The sequence below is a fragment of the Osmerus mordax genome, chromosome 2 (genome assembly GCF_038355195.1).
Source record: "Osmerus mordax isolate fOsmMor3 chromosome 2, fOsmMor3.pri, whole genome shotgun sequence".
Taxonomy (NCBI): domain Eukaryota; kingdom Metazoa; phylum Chordata; class Actinopteri; order Osmeriformes; family Osmeridae; genus Osmerus; species Osmerus mordax.
The window spans coordinates 12,132,341-12,150,891 of record NC_090051.1 but is presented as its reverse complement, the minus strand read 5'-3'; the positions used below and the strand labels follow the sequence as shown (position 1 = coordinate 12,150,891).

General features: G+C 43.2%; 1 protein-coding gene across 2 annotated transcripts in view; it reads left to right on the top strand.

The window, feature by feature from the left end:
* The first annotated feature begins 5,576 nt into the window (after positions 1-5,576).
* The window catches only part of LOC136958097 (collagen alpha-2(VI) chain-like), a 16,233-nt gene continuing 3,258 nt past the window's right edge, over positions 5,577-18,551 (top strand). The window contains exons 1-26 of one of the 2 annotated variants that reach the window (XM_067252301.1): positions 5,577-5,824; positions 5,903-5,938; positions 6,383-6,597; positions 6,853-7,460; positions 7,584-7,604; positions 7,762-7,827; positions 7,924-7,977; positions 8,669-8,713; positions 8,806-8,832; positions 8,933-8,959; positions 9,095-9,139; positions 9,271-9,324; positions 9,435-9,497; positions 9,711-9,773; positions 9,928-9,981; positions 10,259-10,294; positions 10,389-10,451; positions 10,861-10,923; positions 12,609-12,671; positions 12,934-12,996; positions 13,098-13,148; positions 13,486-13,584; positions 13,887-13,949; positions 14,148-14,183; positions 14,290-14,335; positions 15,582-15,734. In XM_067252301.1, the coding sequence (XP_067108402.1) occupies positions 6,393-6,597; positions 6,853-7,460; positions 7,584-7,604; positions 7,762-7,827; positions 7,924-7,977; positions 8,669-8,713; positions 8,806-8,832; positions 8,933-8,959; positions 9,095-9,139; positions 9,271-9,324; positions 9,435-9,497; positions 9,711-9,773; positions 9,928-9,981; positions 10,259-10,294; positions 10,389-10,451; positions 10,861-10,923; positions 12,609-12,671; positions 12,934-12,996; positions 13,098-13,148; positions 13,486-13,584; positions 13,887-13,949; positions 14,148-14,183; positions 14,290-14,335; positions 15,582-15,734 (2,068 nt within the window). In that variant the 5' untranslated portion in view covers positions 5,577-5,824; positions 5,903-5,938; positions 6,383-6,392. Of the gene's footprint in view, positions 5,939-6,382; positions 6,598-6,852; positions 7,461-7,583; positions 7,605-7,761; positions 7,828-7,923; positions 7,978-8,668; positions 8,714-8,805; positions 8,833-8,932; positions 8,960-9,094; positions 9,140-9,270; positions 9,325-9,434; positions 9,498-9,710; positions 9,774-9,927; positions 9,982-10,258; positions 10,295-10,388; positions 10,452-10,860; positions 10,924-12,608; positions 12,672-12,933; positions 12,997-13,097; positions 13,149-13,485; positions 13,585-13,886; positions 13,950-14,147; positions 14,184-14,289; positions 14,336-15,581; positions 15,735-18,551 lie in introns of both variants that reach the window. The other variant, XM_067252300.1, reaches the window with a different exon arrangement.

Below are 18,551 nucleotides of genomic sequence, written 5' to 3'. Positions count from 1 at the left end.
GGATTTATTTGATGCCTTATTGTGTATAGGTGTGGGGGATTTTTAAACCGATATGGGAATAAAGGCCTTGCCTTGATTGTTTCAAATGTATCTTTGATGACCTAATAGGGATCAAATAATAATGAGTTGATTTCAAAAATCAATAAATTATTTGGAAAAGTCATTGTTTTTGTTGTTGTTTTTTTTACATTTAAATATCAGTTTTCCTTTAACTTGGAAGCCAATACAGAACTGATGTTTGGAACTTGTGTTTGGCTGAAGGTTTCATGTCCTTGAAGGATGAAGGTTTTGTGAAAGGCAATTGCAGGAATTATATAATTGTACATAATTGCATGATTCCGTAGTGTGGCACAATCCCTAGTTAGACACTGTCTGTTAAATTGTCTGACCTCTATATGAATGTAGATGATGACACACTTCTTTGGCAGAGCCCCTCAGGTCCAACAAGGCTGGTTTGCACGTGTGTAAGTGTCATTAACCCTGTTCCTATCAGTGGACATTGGACATGATCACCAAAAATCTTTATTTTCATAAAGCCATTTTAAAAATCTCTCGATTGTTAATCTGAGTAACTACTTGGGCTAAATTCCTAGGTGTTGATCATCTAAGTAAGGGAAAATCTTGCCCGGGGTGCCAAATATGCTAGGACCGCCACTGGTTGTTGAACATGATACCGTTGCCTATCTAGAGAGAGCTCGGTGAAATTCAGTTCAATAATTCCGACTATGAAGTGCTGATATCGATGGGAATCACGGTACTTTACAATAACAGCTTGTAAGAAGGTTGTTGGGAGTTCACCGTGAATTAATTTACCTCGGCTCTTCTCTCTCGCTGTCTCTCTGAATCAACCGCTTCTCTCGGAAAAGGCTTTGATATGCCAAAATCAAGGGTAGCGGAAAACTGTTCCAAGATAAATGAACACCTTACGAACGAATTCATACTCACTATATTTTCTATTTGAAGTGTGAATTTGCAGTAGCCTATGCTTCAATGATGCCAGTGTCAGTGATACATTGGATTCTTATGTGAAGAGTGAAACAAAACCCTATCCCTTTTTAGAGTTTGCGGCATAGCCCAGTATTGAAATGAAAAACAGTGCTGTAGCCTTTGTAGCCTATAGGGCAGGCCTACAGTTTATTGTTCAAAGATTATGTTAGGCTACTCTAGTTTTGTTGTTGGAGACTTATTGATCTTGTATTCGTTTTTACAGAAACAGATCTTAAAGTTTTAAATTATCAACATTCCGTCGACATTTGGTGAGCTGAAGATTTTCACTCTTAAAGGTCATGGTCTGATGGTGGCTTGAAGACGGAGCGCGAAACTTAAATGAACAGGGCCTATAGCGCAGTCGGTTCACTTTGCTACTTTTTATTCTTTGTTCTGAAAATTGAATAAGTTGTTTGTGAGAGTTTTACTGCCTCTGATTGAAGATGCTTCTTCAATCACACAGTACCGAGGTAATCTGGACGAGATGCTCTCTTGGATATTGCAATAATGTTGCGCTTTGATGGGACTCCAGACCATGGTTTGTCCATTTGTCCAAACAAAACATTGGATATGAAAAAAAGATGAATGAAAGTATAGGGGGAAAGATGACAAATTATACCCCTTTACTCCCTTTTTTTGCAGCCTGCATTTCCCCCTAGTGGTTTATATGAGGAGACTAAAATACAAATCATGTCTGATAGAAACAGGCAGTGGCGTTTTTATATGTAAAATATTGGTGGGGCACAAACCATTTCGAAATATAGGATACATACCATAAAAGCTACAAAACTCCCTCTTGCTACTGATGTGTTTATTTAACACATCAACAAACAGCGTGGCTCCACAAAACACTTTTAACGACAGAGCGGCTTGCTTCTACCAGGTGTTGTAGTAGCCTACACTTGAGAGACCTTCTTGTGTAATTGCTCTCCTTCTCTCACACACACATGTAAAATTACCACTGTCACATTTGGAAAACCTAAATTAGGAATGCAACCAAGCTCAGAACCAATTTGCCTACAGGGCCATACCTGAACAGCAATGAGCTCAACACCACTGACGGCCCCAACAAAGCGGAAATGTTTTGACTAAAGGTTCAACAAACACTAAAATAACAAAAAACTGAATTTTCTGTCTATTAGTTGATGTGTCAGGCTTCACAGGGTTAAGCATCTGGGGGCTTGTTTCAATAACTATATGGGGCCCTACCCACATAAAACATAATAAAGCAGAAAGCGCAAGGATTCCTGTTGGTTTGCATCAATGGTTTATTATTTAATTATGTGCACTTTCATCTTCATGAACAGGCAACTAAACATAGAAATAATCCAACCTTATTTGATTAAAACGATATACATACAGCGTTTTATGTTGGAATAAGCCTCGCCCTTTCGGTAACTTCACTGCTTAGCTAATTGATTAGCGCAGTATATTTTCAGCTGTCTGGGCTGACTCAAACATCCCCTCAACTTGAATTATTTAACAAAAGCAAAGAAGAAAAAGTGTCTGACTGACACTGAACCGAACTTAGACTACTGGTATCATAAAATAACAATGATGGGCTCCGCGTTTCAGCACGGTGGACATGCAGGTCACCGGGCGCAGGGTTAGAGCTAGCTCTACAGATACTGGACCAAAGAAAGAGGTCACTTTTGGTAGACTGAATAAGCTTTTCTTTTGTTGTCCGATATGTTCAGCACCACTGGCATATGTACGTTTCATTTCTTTTCCTGCTCAAACTAACATTTTAACCTTCAGATCGCTTAAACCGGTCACGGGGGTGGTAAACGTCGCCATGGTAACCGCAAGTTCGACCAATCAGAGATATCAGTGTTGTTTTGCTTAGGATTTTGGGTAGTGTAGTATTTCAACAGAAGATAGCAAAAAAGGACTACTCGCTCTTCTTCTTGCCGACTAATGTTGGCGCCAGACAGACAGACAGCCAATCAGGTATGAAATACAAGATGACGCTGTGGTGGGGCTACCGGCTCTCTGCCCCACTTGGCATCATCGTGTGATCTACATTGATGGATTAGAATTCTGAGCATGCGTATTAATACTTTCCCACGTCCAATGTACATTGCATTGTGAGAGAGGGGCTAGTATGGAGGACCAAACCTGCCATATTTACAAATGAATGAATGAATAAATAAATGTCCATATCCATGCATTTAGACAGAAATAAACGAATATATGTATTAATTAATGCACAATTGTCAATCAATAGTTACATATATTTTACATTTATGTATGTATTCATTTATTTATTCATTTATTTATTCATTTATTCATTTATTGATTGATTTATTCATTCATTTATTCCTTTATTTATTAATTAATTAATTAATTGTTCCCAATATGATAATGAGAGGAGGCCAGTAGTCGTGGAAACTGACGTTCAGACATTGCAATCAATCCAGAGCCATAGATTCAATCTAGCTAATGCCTGGGACACACTGGCTGCGAAGCGCCCTGAAGCGCCACAATCTGCTACGAATGACGCGATGCTGTTCACACTAAACGCGCATTTCTCCACGCCGGTCACAAAGCCTTTCACCTTCTCTGAGCTTTCCTTTTATACATGTAAAGCTGACATTGTACATAAACATGGCATAGGCTACAGGCTAATTAGGCAACTTGTTGCTCCAACAACCGTCGCAACAGCATCCCATTCCCAACATAACAATGTTTGGCTTTTGTTGCCGTAGTCTTTGTAAAATACGTGCTGTGGGGCATACAACTCCATGTAGGACTAAGCTACATTTCATCTTCGATGATTAACTTTGTGTCGTCAATCTTCACAAATTTCTCTTCTGCTTGATTGGGGGCTATGACAGATCGTCTATCTCGCTCTTACACACAGGACAAAAATGTTGGTTAGTGAAGTTGGGTGTTAAGTGACAGCCCACAACTAACGTAGTCAATTCTTTATAACATGTTTGTTTATCCAAATATCATATGGTGAATTAAATCTTTGTTTTCAACAAGGTCGGCCAGCCTGGCCATGTAGGCTATGTTGTCCATAAAAACGATATCCGCTTCGCAGCCAGTGTGTCCCAGGCGTTAGCTAGATTGAATCTATGGCTCTGGATTGATTGCAATGTCTGAACGTCAGTTTCCACGCCTACTGGCCTCCTCTCATTATCATATTGGGAACAATGAATGAATGAATGAATGAATAAATTAATACATGAATAGATGAATGAATAAATTGTGCATTAATTAATACATATATTCGTTTATTTCTGTCTAAATGCATGGTTGTGGACATTTATTTATTTATTCATTAATTTGTAAATATGGCAGGTTTGGTCCTCCATAGTCTAGCCCCACCACGCTCTTCTTTTTGCCGACTAATGTTGGCGCCAGAAAGAAAGACAGCCAATCAGGTCTGAAATACGAAATGACGCTGTGGTGGGGCAACCGGCTCTCAGCCCCACTTGGCATCAAATTTGTGTGATCCACATTACATTACATTACATTCTGAGCATGCATATTAATACTTTTCCTCGTCCAATGTACATTGCATTGTGAGAGAGGGGCCAGCCCCACCAGAGCCCCATCTTCACGATTAGCCTCTGCTAACTCGAATCGGCAGAACGCAGTCTGAAGCAGCAACGCAGGGACCAATGAACAGGAAATAAAATCCTAACACAAACGAATGAAACGAAACAATTTAGGAAGATGCTATATTCATAGATAATAAATGATTCGAAGTAAACGAAACAAATAAAAAATAACATAATTGTGTTGCAGTTCTTTCTGTTGATAACAGGTGGGGCACTGCACCTGCCCCTAATGACCAGTCGCCACTGGAAACAGGTATAGACTACTTTAATCCCTCTATATGGTTCCCAGCTCTGGTCAACAAAAATAAATCCCTAAAGTTAAACACATTCACTTTCAAATCATGCAACGACCTTCAAACTACTTATATTAGCCTACTGAGATGACCACCGTGTGTTCGCAATGATGGGCTGAATCCAGTGAAGCTTCTTCCATCATCTGTCTAATGTTCTAGGCCTACAACTCCTCTATTCCAAAAGGTGCACCTGTCAGAGGCGATGGAAGTTAAATGAGGCGAATGGGCTGGATGACCTCGGAGGTGACACTACAGTAGAGGAGCAGGAGGACGACAACGATACATACAATATCAGTCCTTGACTGATTAAAAACCGTGAATGAAGCCAGAGAGGTTAAATAAGAGACAGACAAGTCATTTGAAATGATTTACATGCACCGGGAACAGTGTCTCTCAGTAAACACAAAACGTGAGGAACAAGACCAATCAAATACTTTGTGAGATGATTCATGAGCCATCATGTTTCAACTATAGGTGTTTCATCAGTACACGTTTCTAGTCTGATGTGTGTAGAATATATTGTCCGAGAATTATACATACAATATTTAGACATTACCAGACACACAGGCATTAGTATCGTGGGGCACCACCACGGGCTACAGAGAAAGGAGAGTCTAACGCTTCCATGTAGGGATGTAAACAAAGACCATGGCTGCAAGGTTATGTGAGGCATTCGTCTGCACAAAGTTTATCTCCCTTCTGCTTCTCGGTGTACACTAGCGGTGTATACTTAGCGGTCTGAGGCAGCGGTGACAGACAACAGCTGCGGGCTGAGGAAATACTTCAAAAGTCTCTATAGGTCAAGATCCGCCGAGGAGTAAAACTCTATCTATCTGAGTTTACTCCAAAAGTTCGTTTTTGGCTTCAGACTGACTTAATTCCAACGAAATTCTGAAGAATTTCGCTTTATCTCCACGGCTGCGCAGATCCTGTGGTAAACGCCATATGAACAGGGCTTCAGATCTTTGTCGCAGGGTATAAAATTGTTCCGTCAATTCGCAGATATTATGCTGTTTATCCCGTGATTTTTGGAAATTCTAAATTACATTTCAGGTTGCAGACAGGAGAGTTGCGGTTCTCATTCTTTTGGTAAGTAAACCTTTTCATAACTAATACTGAATTTACCCTCTGCCACATTTCAGAAGAAAACATTTAACACATTAAATACACAATATATTACGGGTTAAGTCCTCAAATTATTTTATGGACAATAGCTACAAAGATAGTAGTAATTTTTATCACCTAAGGTAGATCAATTGTGTTTGTAGCCTATAGGCCAACACTCTGGTCTAGTATATGTTTTATACAATTTATTGCACAATATAGGCCTATATATGTAGCCTACAGTACAATACATACATCACAAATGGCTAGTAGAGATTCCACTCTGTAATCTTCCCAAATAAACATTTTGAATCCTACATGGAGAGATGCCTTCTGTGAACACATTTGTTTGACAGCTATTTCCTGCTAGCCCAGAGAACATGAGAACATTTTCAGCACCCCCTCCCAATAACATTCCTCTGTCCTTAGGGCTGAGAAAATGGACTTGAGATCAGGTGTTATCTTTCTATGCACCCTGCAAGCAGCCCTTCTTCAGATTCTAACCCCACGAGGACCACGCCCGTTCCCGCCAAATCCAGGCACTGGACCACAAACCCCGGTTGGGGACAATGAGTTGCTAAATCCAACACCAGAACCGATTGTCCCGACTGACGGTCCACGTCCCCCATATCTCGGTTGTGATGGTAAATTCAGGCCTTGGTCTAATCCTTGTCTATGGATTGAATCAATTGGATTGGTCAATTAATTATTATATTTCTTGCACAATGCTTGTCTGTTAAATGCACATTTTCATCTGATTCCTGTAAAAGTCATTTACTTTGACAATCATTAATTATCAGAAAGCAAAGCAATGCAAGTTAGCCATAAATGTGTGTACACATGTACGTCATCATCCATTCCAAATAAGTTCATTGTTTGTCATTACTGTCTAATTTCAGAAACAATTGATTGTCCCATCCACTTGTATTTCACCATCGACACCTCGGAAACTATCGCCTTGCAGGAGTCTTATCCTGGCTCTCTAGTGGTGTGGGTCAAGGAGTTCACCAAGACTTTTGCTGAGAGGCTGGAGGATGAGGAGTACAGCAACAATGTCCACCTCTCCTGGTCTCTGGGTGGCCTACACTACTCCCAGAGCCAGGTAGTGTTCAGCCCCATCACCACCAAGGAGAACTTCATCAGGCACCTGAGTGGGATTGTGTATCTGGGAAAGGGCACCTACACCGACTGTGCCCTCACCAACATGACCCACCAGATGATGCGGCACACCGCTGGAAGGAAGGCTGCGCTCTTCTCTGTGGTTATCACGGATGGTCATGTGACAGGAAGTCCCTGCGGAGGCATGAGGAAGTCGTCAGAGGCGGCCAGAGATCGGGGGATCCAGGTGTTCACCGTGGCTGCTTCCAGAGAGTTGGAGGAGTCTGGCCTGCTGGAGATAGCCAGCTCCCCTGCTGGGGTCTACCGGAGTGACTACATGGCTGTGACCATTGTTGATAGGAGACCCAAAATAATGACCTCTTCCATCGATCGAATCATAAAAGCTATGGTGATTATCTTCAGTTGTGGACTGTCTTTAAACATTCAAGAATGCCTGCAAGAAATACAATGCCTCAGAAATGTGTGCTTACATTGCATGTAACTATGTTTTGTAAATTGTTTCTCTTTTCAGAAATACCAAGCCTATTTACAGGTAAATCATCTCTCTCTCTCTCTCTCTCTCTCTCTCTCTCTCTCTCTCTCTCTCTCTCTCTCTCTCTCTCTCAGGGGCTTTATGTGTTTTTCTAGCCTCCACTTTAACGTAAATCCTAGCGTACACAACTACAAATCTAATGTTTCTGATCTTGCAGTGTTATAAACCTCAGTGTCTGGAGACTCCAGGACCTCCTGGTCCAAAAGGAGACAGAGGTGTTAAGGTGAGGACTTACAGGAATATCCCATTTGAAAAACTTTGTTTTATTAAGGTTTAATAAAATCTCCAACATGTTTGAATTATATAATTTCCTTTTCAGGGAGCAAAAGGAGAAAGTGGTGATCATGGTCCGAAGGGTGAAAAGGGTCAGCAGGTAAGATCTCCTTGGTGTGTCAGACATCATGATCAAGGTAGGCCAATATTAGCTTGTGTATTTTCCTATTTGTTATTTCACCCATTAATGCCTTTCCTGTTTGCAAACACAAGTCCCTGGATTTGTGGTTATTATTTTGCCTTTTCTTTCAATCAGACAAGCTATGACCTAGATTGAATATTGAAAAATTTCTTCAATCAAAAACTGTTTCGTATGTTAATTTTTATTATTGTAGGAACCATTAGCTGTGTCTGTAGTTATGTCAATTTATCATTTGTAGCATATCAAGTTTACCATTGGGTGGCAGTGTAGGCAGTGTAGTTTTGTTATTAGTGACATCTATGTGCACACTGCACAGGTGCAACTGAACAGGGCTAATTAAGGAAAGGTGACGAACATGGTTTTTACTGCACGCTCTCGTGGACCATACATGTACTTTTGCTGTACCAGAATCTTCCTTAACGAGAACCTCACGCAACAGTGAATAAATACAGTTTGGACCTTTAATTATTAAAGCTGGTCAATGATTTCTCCCACACCCAGCCGTGGCTTATTGCTGGATAGGATGGTTGCTATTATTTTCATTTATTATAGTATTTGACTTAAAGTGCACAACACTATATATAAACATGTTCTCTTTGCTTTTATTCTAGAGAATTGTGGTTGATATTTTGATTGCTTCTCATAACAGGGAGACTCTGGTATCGAAGGTCCCATAGGAAATCCAGGAACGAAGGTTTGTTAGCTGAAACAAATCGATCATCCCTTTATCAAGAGATTTCTCATTAAAATTAGATATTAACTTTGAAATACTGTTCTTTGATTTAGGGGGAGATTGGTCTAAATGGGGACAAGGTAAGTTAATGCTATTTAGTTAAGTAATTTTATTTCCACTTAAAGTAAATATGATTTATATCTGAATATGACTGAATATGTTTTGTTTTTTACTTCACAGGGTGAAAAAGGTCTATATGGACAGAAGGTATTTGTGGGTGTTTTCTACTGCATGTGTGTGCCTGTGGTTATACTGCATGTGTGTGCCACAGTTTGTTGTTAGATTGCTACAGTAGGTAAAGATATTGAACTTATTAACATTGAATGTGTCCTCCGTAATTAGGGCATTTCAGGATTCCCTGGTAGGAATGGAACAGATGGACAGAAGGTGAGTCCAGCCTTGCAGTCAGTCAAATTTTTATATAAAAAAATATTATGTAATTTTCACAGTAAACACTGTATTTAAATTATTTTAACCTTATAACCTGCCATTTTGTGTGTGTATATGTGATGTCTCAGGGTAAAATGGGTCGCATTGGAGCTCCTGGTTGCAAAGGAGACCCGGGAGACCAGGTGAGAGAGGTCTGGCTGACCTCAGAGGTGCCCTGTGGGACTAGGTCAAGGAAAATGTTGAAATTGAAACTGCACGTGTCCTTTCCCCCCTCTGACTGTCTTGTTGGCAGGGTCCAGATGGCTACCCAGGAGAGGTGGGGGAAAGCGGACCACCTGGAGCCGGCGGAGAACAGGTTTGCACCTGGCACCACCCACACTCACCGTCCACCTCCATCAGGCTTCACATACATACATATATAATTCCGTCCATCCATCTTTCCAGAATAAATTGTTCTTTTGTTTGGAATTCTTGTTTATTGTTGTTTCGGGTTCAGCCACGTTGGAATGTGAGATGGAATGGCTTCTCATGACTGATTACTAATGATGATGACTTGATTGATATCCAGGGAGATCCAGGTATCCCAGGGAGACCAGGACCTGTAGGCCATCCTGGAGATCCTGGAGTGAAGGTACAGTAATGGTACAGTCCTGGTGGTCCTGGAGGTAAGGTACAATAAGTGTACAGTCACATCTCAGCACAAGTCACCGGATAGCGGATCTGACTAGGCATCACTGTGAGAGATGTGATGAAGAGGCCCAGTGACAGTGTCTCTTGTTGCTCAGGGGGAAGAAGGCATCCCTGGAAGTGCTGGGCTGCCAGGAACCAAAGGATTAACGGTATTATAGAAACCATTTTAATCAGTTGTAGTCTATGAAGCAACCTAATTTAAAGTTAAATTATTTGGGAGTCAGGTGGCTGAGCGGTTAGGGAAGCGGGCTAGTAATCAGAAGGTTGCCAGTTCGATTCCCGGCTGTGCCAAATGATGTTGTGTCCTTGGGCAAGGCACTTCACCCTACTTGCCTCGGGGGGAATGTCCCTGTACTTACTGTAAGTCGCTCTGGATAAGAGCCTCTGCTAAATGACTAAATGTAAATTTGTTTGACTTATTTTCAGGGGGAAAATGGGCTTCCTGGACGAAGAGGGGACCCTGTACGCTAATTTCCACCACCCAAACATTTCAAAGAACACATTAGCTCTGGTTAATGATGAAATCCAAATCACATGCCTGTGTTCATGTGACCAGGGTAGAAGAGGAGCCCACGGACCAAAGGGAAGACCAGGAAGAAGTGGAAGCAAAGGACAAAAGGTACAGTCACAGAGGGAGAAGGTACAGTCACAGAGGGCTGACAAGCAGTTTTAGAAAGAAACCATATCACAAAGTATATGCATCAAGGACAGATCTTGGGAGGATGGTAGTTATTTGAACGTGCAATTTATGAATTCAAATCAGTTAAAATAACTTTTAATAGTTTCCTAAATTAGAATGTCAGGAGTTTCGCAGACATCACGTTCCATTTCTTGATGACCCAGTGGACCATTTCAGTGAAAGAAGAAGTAATTTGCAGCTTGCGGCTGTAAACAATATCAGCTATTTGATGTGTTTGTAAGGCTCAGCCTCTGCTACAATGTTGACATACTTTGCTGATGAATTGCAATTTAAAGTAGCTCTGCTAATGTAAATATTTGTGTGTTTATTGATGTTTGTGTGTCCTTAGGGTGAGTTAGGATCTGAGGGGTCAAGAGGCCCCCTTGGAGCTTCTGGAGACAAGGGGTCAAAGGTGAGGTGTGTGTGTGCCTCCACCAAGTGTAGATAACAATACTAGACAGATAACTAGAGAGGGTACAATTTCTGGGGAAATTGTAGGGTGTGCTTGCTTGCGTCGGTTGCAGGTGGGTCCGTCCTCTAAGTTTTTCCCTTCTAGTGATATTTTCAAGCATTTAGCCTACTCATATTGCATATTTCATTAAGAACACCATTTGAAACAGCTGCGAACCCCCTTTGAAACAAGCTACTGTAACAACGTTGTCACTGGCAGTATGGAATCGCGATTCAAACAGTACCGTCTGCTAACTGAAAATATGCCCCCCAAAACGTAAATAAGTTTGACATTAATGTAGGGGGAAATGGCTTATTCAAAATAGGTTTGCTAGAGGCAAGCTAGCTGCTGTTGCTCCACATTTCACTGATTGTTTGAAAGCGCCGGAAATGAGAACGTTTTGACACAAAGTTTAGCTGTTGCATTGAAGACAGTACTACTACACACTGCCAGTGGGCGAGCCGAGTCTGACTGAGGCTAACGTCAAAACAAGCCGCGGTGTCACTCAAATTCCACGTTTTACACAAATCACAAAAATATGCCGACCCGGTGGCTATCTTCGCAATCGCCATATCTTTAAAACACTGCCCTCCTTCTGATTTTTTATGTAGAATTGACCCTGGTACGAAATTAAGAAAATACTCATCAGAGATCGACAACAACTGACGCAATCGTCAACGGAGGCTGACGGGGCTCTCACGTAGCAAACCAAAGTTTTTACAGCAACCTACATTAAAATCTCACCATCTGGCCTTCTTCACAATAGTCATATCGTCATAACATTGCCCCCCTTCTGTTTTTTGGTGTAGAATTGACCGAACTATAAAATTACAAAAATACTAAACTACTATGACGCTTGCATGGCTGCCGCCTAGGCAGTCTCATGGGCGACCCGCACTCGCTAGAATTACAAAGTCTTTCACAACCTAAATAAAAAATCCGAGATTGCAGTTCCACTCGAAATAGCTTTCTCAACAAAACCCAATGGTTGGTAATTTTGGGGGTTGCCATTTTTCACTCATAATCCAAGCTCCAATTTGCGTGCTAGAACGTCTCTATCACGTTGTATCCATGCGTCGTTGCTAACGTGTGCTGACGTAGTGACGTAGGCTAGCACTGGTACCCTTCCTTGACAGAATACACTTTTTGCCACAAAAACGTTGTGACCTCCTAAACTGTGCAACGGAGTGTAAATAAAAATACAAGCAACTCAATCGCTACCAAGACGAAACTTTTGACACCTAGGTTGTCTATGTAGTCCAAATATTGACTGATCCTTAGGGGGGCGAAAATAAATAAATAATATATATGTGAGAGAACAAAGGTTGCGCCCTTGCCGAAGGCAAAGCACACCCAATGATCAACAAGTCATTGCCAACTCTAGCCTTAACCCTGACCAAAGACAACACAGTCTCTATGACTGAAGATGCACTGAGTCACCCAGTCTTGATGCACTGCCAGAGCACTGGCTCCTCTTTCCAGACAAACACACACACAGAACATTCACATGGATCACTGTGGCAGGACAAACACCCTTTCACATTGTCTGAAAGTCCAATGTTGTGTGTAGATGAGTAATGATGTGCCAGCTGAGCCGACCTCAGTAATGAGGGTTTAAGCTCTATTTCTCTTTCATCTTCTTCTAGGGGGATTTGGGTCTTCCTGGGCCTAGGGGCCAGCCTGGTTCCCCAGGAGAAAATGGATCACAAGTATGCTACGTACCACACTAGATTACTTACACTCTGTAAACAAGTATGGACCACAAGTATGCTGTATTTAACAGATACCCTGATTACTACATTATGAAATACTACCTTTTTTGTACATCCTGCACAGTGTAAAGGACACAGAATAAAGCTCATGTTTATATTCTGAACACCACATACACATACCACAAAAAAAAACATTGTGAGGTACAGTGAATGGATCGAGGAAACCTGTGGTCAGTGGATCTGTGCTCTTTGTCTACAGGGTGCTTCTGGGGTGGCAGGGGACCCGGGGGTCAGAGGGGAGACAGGTGCTCCGGGACCCAAGGTGAGGGACCAGGCCCATGGGGGGCATCAGCATAACAGCAGTCCATGGCTCCACAACGAACATCCGGCAAAACTGACATCCTTCCTTTTATTTCCTTGAAGGGTGACGTTGGCAGAGCTGGCTTTGGCTATCCTGGACCGAGAGGCTCCACGGTATGGTTTGATATCTGCTGCTGAAAGCTGTTTTGTCTGCAGTTTTAGATACATCCTGTCTGTATGTAGTATTAGAGCCATACTGTATCTCTGTAGTATTAGAGCCATACTATCTGTAGTATTAGAACCACCCCGTTGCAGTATTAGAGCTATACTGGCCACATTAAAAGGGCCTTACTGTTTCCAGTATTTGCTGTGTGCTTTTGTTGTTAAACCATATTCTGCGTTGTGTTATATAGTGTTTTTGTATTATATTTTGTTATATTCTGTGTTGTGTTACATTCTGTGTTGTGTTTTGGTGAGGGTATATGTTGTGTTGTGTGACTGGTCTTCCCAGGGGGACAGGGGTGGTAAAGGCAGGGTCGGACCTCTGGGCAGTCGAGGGGAGTGTGGTCAGAAAGGTGGTCCGGGGCCTAAAGGAGTCCCTGGGGAACCAGTGAGTTCAGACAATTAGAAATACATGTTCATGGACATTAAAATATACTGAATTAACGTTACTACACAGCCTTAAAAAAATCAAATTCAATTCCAATTGAAAGGAAAAAAGAAAATGCATGGTTTTATAGCATTTAAAACCTATTTATAAAATAACCTTGAATACAACATTCGTGAAAAGAATGTCAAGATCTTGTTTCTGTGCAATGGTATGTTTTTTTTGGCACCTATTAAGCAGCAATATCTAAGGGAAATTCCAGAGAATTTCCAGTAAAGTGGATATTTGTTTTTCTCTTCTTCCAGGGTGAGCCAGGTTCACAGGGAGAGCCGGGAAGCAGGGGGCCCATAGGAGACCCAGGGTCAGACGTAAGAACCGCACATCCAAAGGAAACCAACTGTGTTTAGCTTGGTGTTCTTCCAAAAGTTTCATCAGAGGACAGAACCTCATAGCATGCATAAACACTCAACTATAAATACATAAAAAGGCAATTAGATGGTCTTTAAACAAAAGATATAGATCAGTTGTTACTAGTATCTGACTATTTAGATCTTACTTCCTACTAGGGCGACCGTGGACCAGTGGGAGACCCTGGACTTACAGTAAGCTCAGTTCATATGAAGATTTTAGACCTATTCTCACACACATAAACAAACACAACTATTGCAGATCAGTGCTTGATACCACCAATTTGTGTGTGTGATATAGGAATGTGACGTGATGGGCTATGTCAGACAGACATGCGGTTGTTGTGGTAAGTTAAAGAGCTGTTTTCATACTGGGGGCCAATGGGAGTGCTGTGAGGTGCATGTTACATATAATTTACCAGATGCTTTCATCCAAAATAACATACAAGTACTGAAGGTCTGAACCCACGAGACAATTCTCACACTGAGAAGCACTGCAGCATTGAACTTTACTACCTAGGACTGAGCAGGACGCTCAGCGACTACCTAGGACTGAGCGGGGGCAATTTGACCTATCGCTAAGCCCCGCCCCCCTTAGTTACTATTACTAACACGGACAAGCTATCGCAGCTGACTAGAGTTTTAGCCGTCAAAAGGGACTTCATTATGCAATGAATGGAGGGATACGTACATAATTTAAAAGTAGATATGGTGGATGACAAACTTAAATTGGAGGCGAGAATTTTCAGATCTCAATGCAAGAGGGAGAAGCTTCATCTCACGGTCATTCACGATATCCTGAATCGTGGATATCCAATGGTTGGCAATACCAGTATTGTTGATGCACCGCAGGGTTAGATTAGCTACATAAATTTACCTTCAGTTAATTGAACTAATCTGAATAGACACTGAGATGTAAACCTACGTTTATTAGTTTATTTACTAGCATTACCCTGTCCCTGACAGGGCAGTGTCCTAACTTTCTAGCTAGTGAATAGCTAGCCAAACGTTATACGTAGCTATAACGTTAACGTTAGCTAGTTTTAACCAGAGATAACTTGCCTAAGCCTAGCATAACATCAGTGGTGAAAGTAAGCCGGTACTGTCAATGCCAATAATGTGATGACATCCTTGTTTATCTTCGTTACGTTGAGTTGACTGTGTGGTCTGCCACACAGCTTTATCCACCGGAGACATTTGGCCCTCTTGTTTTGGTTTAGGAAATGGGATCAAATATACCCCATTGCCCATCCTCTCAGATACCTCGTATCAGTGTTGCATCTACCCCATGCACATCGTTTGACCATTGTTTTACACTTAAATTACAACAAACCCGATAAAACAACAGAAGGATCCCTTTTCCTAATGCTACTCTATGGAGTTGTAAACTGAAGATGTCCGAGTGCAGCTGTTACTAAACTGCCATTGGCCCGTTTGCGTTCGAGGGGCGGGGCTTAGCGATAGGTCAATACAGTGAACACACGACACAATACAAGAAAAATGCCTAAACACAGTGAGCCACTGAGGAGTCCATGTGTTCAAGACAACAACTGTTTACAACCCGAGGCTGACAGAATGTCTGTTTTCCTCAAGACTGTGAGAAGCGTTGCGGAGCTCTGGACATCGTGTTTGTGATCGACAGCTCAGAGAGTGTTGGGATGACCAACTTCACCCTGGAGAAGAACTTTGTGATCAGCACCATTAACAGGCTGGGCTCCCTGTCCAGCGACCCCTCGTCTGAGACAGGTAGGATCCATGTTGAGACAAGTACTGTAATATCTTCAGCCATGCTGAGACAGTTACTATAGGATCTTCAGCCATGCTGGTGTAGCTTCCCTCAAACAGTCTGACCCAGCCCATACCTGTTCATAGAGGGAGATTCTGGACAATAGGGGGGTGTCCCTATCAGTGTCAAAGAGACCGTAGCAGCGTCCCCACCAATAATTAGCGGCAGAGCAGGGGTAGAGTTTGCATATAGGGTGATAAATATGTTTGTCCTCCTCACCAATGTTCAAACCTATGCCCTTGTTCCTGTTATAAGAATTATTTTGGAGAGATTTACATTTACATTTATTCATTTAGCAGACGCTTTTATCCAAAGCGACTTCCAAGAGAGAGCTTTACAAAGTGCATAGGTCACTGATCATAACAACAAGATAGCCAAAAAACATCGCGAGTAGCCAAAATATGAAGCACACATTGTGAACAACCAAAGTAAGTGCCAAAGGGAAGAACCATAAGAGCATGTAGTTAAACAAGTTACAATTAAACAACATGAACAGCTATAAGTGCAAGTGTACCTGTGGAAAAAAGCAAGCAACAGTAATAAAACAATATATCACAGCGAGAACAAAAATTAAAATCAGTTACCACTAACCACAAGAGCAACAAGTCTCTAAGCAAGAGTCATTGTGATCCTTGAGGAAACTAACATCGGGTCAAGCGAACCGTTCCTAAGTACCGTTGTACTCCCGGAACAAGTGCGTCTTGAGCCTTTTCTTGAAGGTGGAGAGACAGTCAGTGTCTCTGATGGAGGTGGGGAGTTGATTCCACCACTGGGGGGCCAGACAGGAGAAGAGCTTGTGTTGGGACCGGGCGGTCTTGAGCGGTGGGACCACCAGGCGGTTGTCTGAAGAAGACCTTAGGTGACGGGTGGGGGTGTAAGGCTGCAGGAGAGACTTGATGTAGACGGGTGCAGTCCCGTTCACTGCTCGGAAGGTCAGTACCAGGGTCTTGAATCTGATACGGGCCATGATAGGTAGCCAGTGGAGAGAAATGAGGAGCGGGGTAACATGGGAGCGTCTGGGTAGATTGTAGACCAGGCGGGCCGCCGCGTTCTGAATCCTCTGAAGAGGGCGAGTTGCACATGCTGGTAGACCAGCGAGCAGCGAGTTGCAATAGTCCAACTTGGAGAGGACGAGTGCTTGGACTAGCAGCTGGGTGGAGTGCTCAGACAGGTATCTCCTGATCTTCCGGATGTTGTAGAGGGTGAATCTACACGACCGGGAGACCGCAGCAATGTGGGCCGTGAGGGAGAGCTCGTCGTCCATGGTAACCCCAAGGTTCCTGGCAGAGGATGAAGGGGTCACCGTCGCGGATCCCAGGGTGATTGAGAGATCGTGGGAGATGGAGGGTTTAGCCGGGATGATGAGAAGTTCTGTTTTGGCGAGGTTCAGCTGGAGGTGGTGCTCGGTCATCCAGGCGGAGATGTCTGTGAGGCAGGCCTCAATCCTAGCTGAGATCCCCGGATCGGTCGGGGGGAACGACAGGTACAGCTGCGTGTCGTCAGCATAGCAGTGGTAGGAGAAGCCATGGGAGGTGATGATTGGTCCAAGTGAGGTGGTGTACAGAGAGAAGAGGAGGGGTCCAAGGACGGAGCCCTGTGGGACACCAGTGGAGAGCTGGCGAGGGCCTGACAGTTTGCCTCCCCAGGAAACCTGGTAGGATCTTCCCGACAGGTAGGATGAGATCCACTGGAGTGCAGTGCCAGTGATGCCCATCTCAGAAAGTCTGGCGAGCAGGATCTGGTGGTTAACCGTATCAAACGCTGCAGAAAGGTCCAGCAGAATGATAACGGATGACCTGGAAGCCGCTCTGGCAGACTGGAGGGCAGTGGTGACTGAAAGGAGGGCAGTCTCTGTGGAGTGGCCAGTCTTGAAGCCCGATTGGTTGGGGTCAAGCAGGTTGTTCTGAGAGAGAAAGTTAGACAGTTGGTTAGATACAGCACGTTCAATTGTTTTTGAAAGGAAGGGTAACAGTGATACCGGTCTGTAGTTCTGGAGAACGGCAGGGTTAAGGGAGGGTTTTTTGAGTAGAGGGGTAACTCTAGCCTGTTTGAAGGCAGAGGGGAAGGTGCCAGAGGTGAGAGAGGAGTTTAGGACATGGAGAAGAAAAGTTATGATGGAGAGGGAGATGGTTTGAAAGAGAGGGGAGGGTATAGGATCAAGGGGACAGGAGGTGGGGCGATAAGAGAGAATGAGGTCAGAGATCTCTGCCTCAGACAGGGGAGAAAAAGAGTTTAGACATTTAGTTGGGTCAGTCATGGAGGGTGAGAGGGTAGGAAAGGTGGGTTTAGGGAACCGACTGCTAATGTCGGCGACTTTTTTCTCAAAGAAGGAGGAGAAGTCGTCTGCTGTCAGGGTGGAGGGAGGGGGTGGGGGAGGTGGGTTAAGAAGGGTGGAGAAGGTAGAGAAAAGTTTGTGGGGGTTTGAAGCAGAGTTAATTTTGTTCAGAAAGTAGAGGGTTTTAGCACCAGTTATGTGAGAAGAGAAGGATTTGAGGAGGGAGTGATACTTATCAAGGTCCAGACCGCCTTTGGACTTGCGCCATCTCCTCTCGGCTGCCCGAAGGGTGGACCGTTCTTCACGAATAACATCCGTAAGCCACGGGCAGGAGGGAGAAGATCGTGCAGGCCTGGTTGACAGGGGACAGAGAGAGTCAAGTGATGCAGTTAAAGTGGTTAACAAGGTGTCGGTGGCAGTGTTAGTGGGGTGGGACGAGAACTCGTCAATGGGGGGGAGGGAGGATGTTACAATAGAGGAGAAATGGGAGGGGGATAGGGAG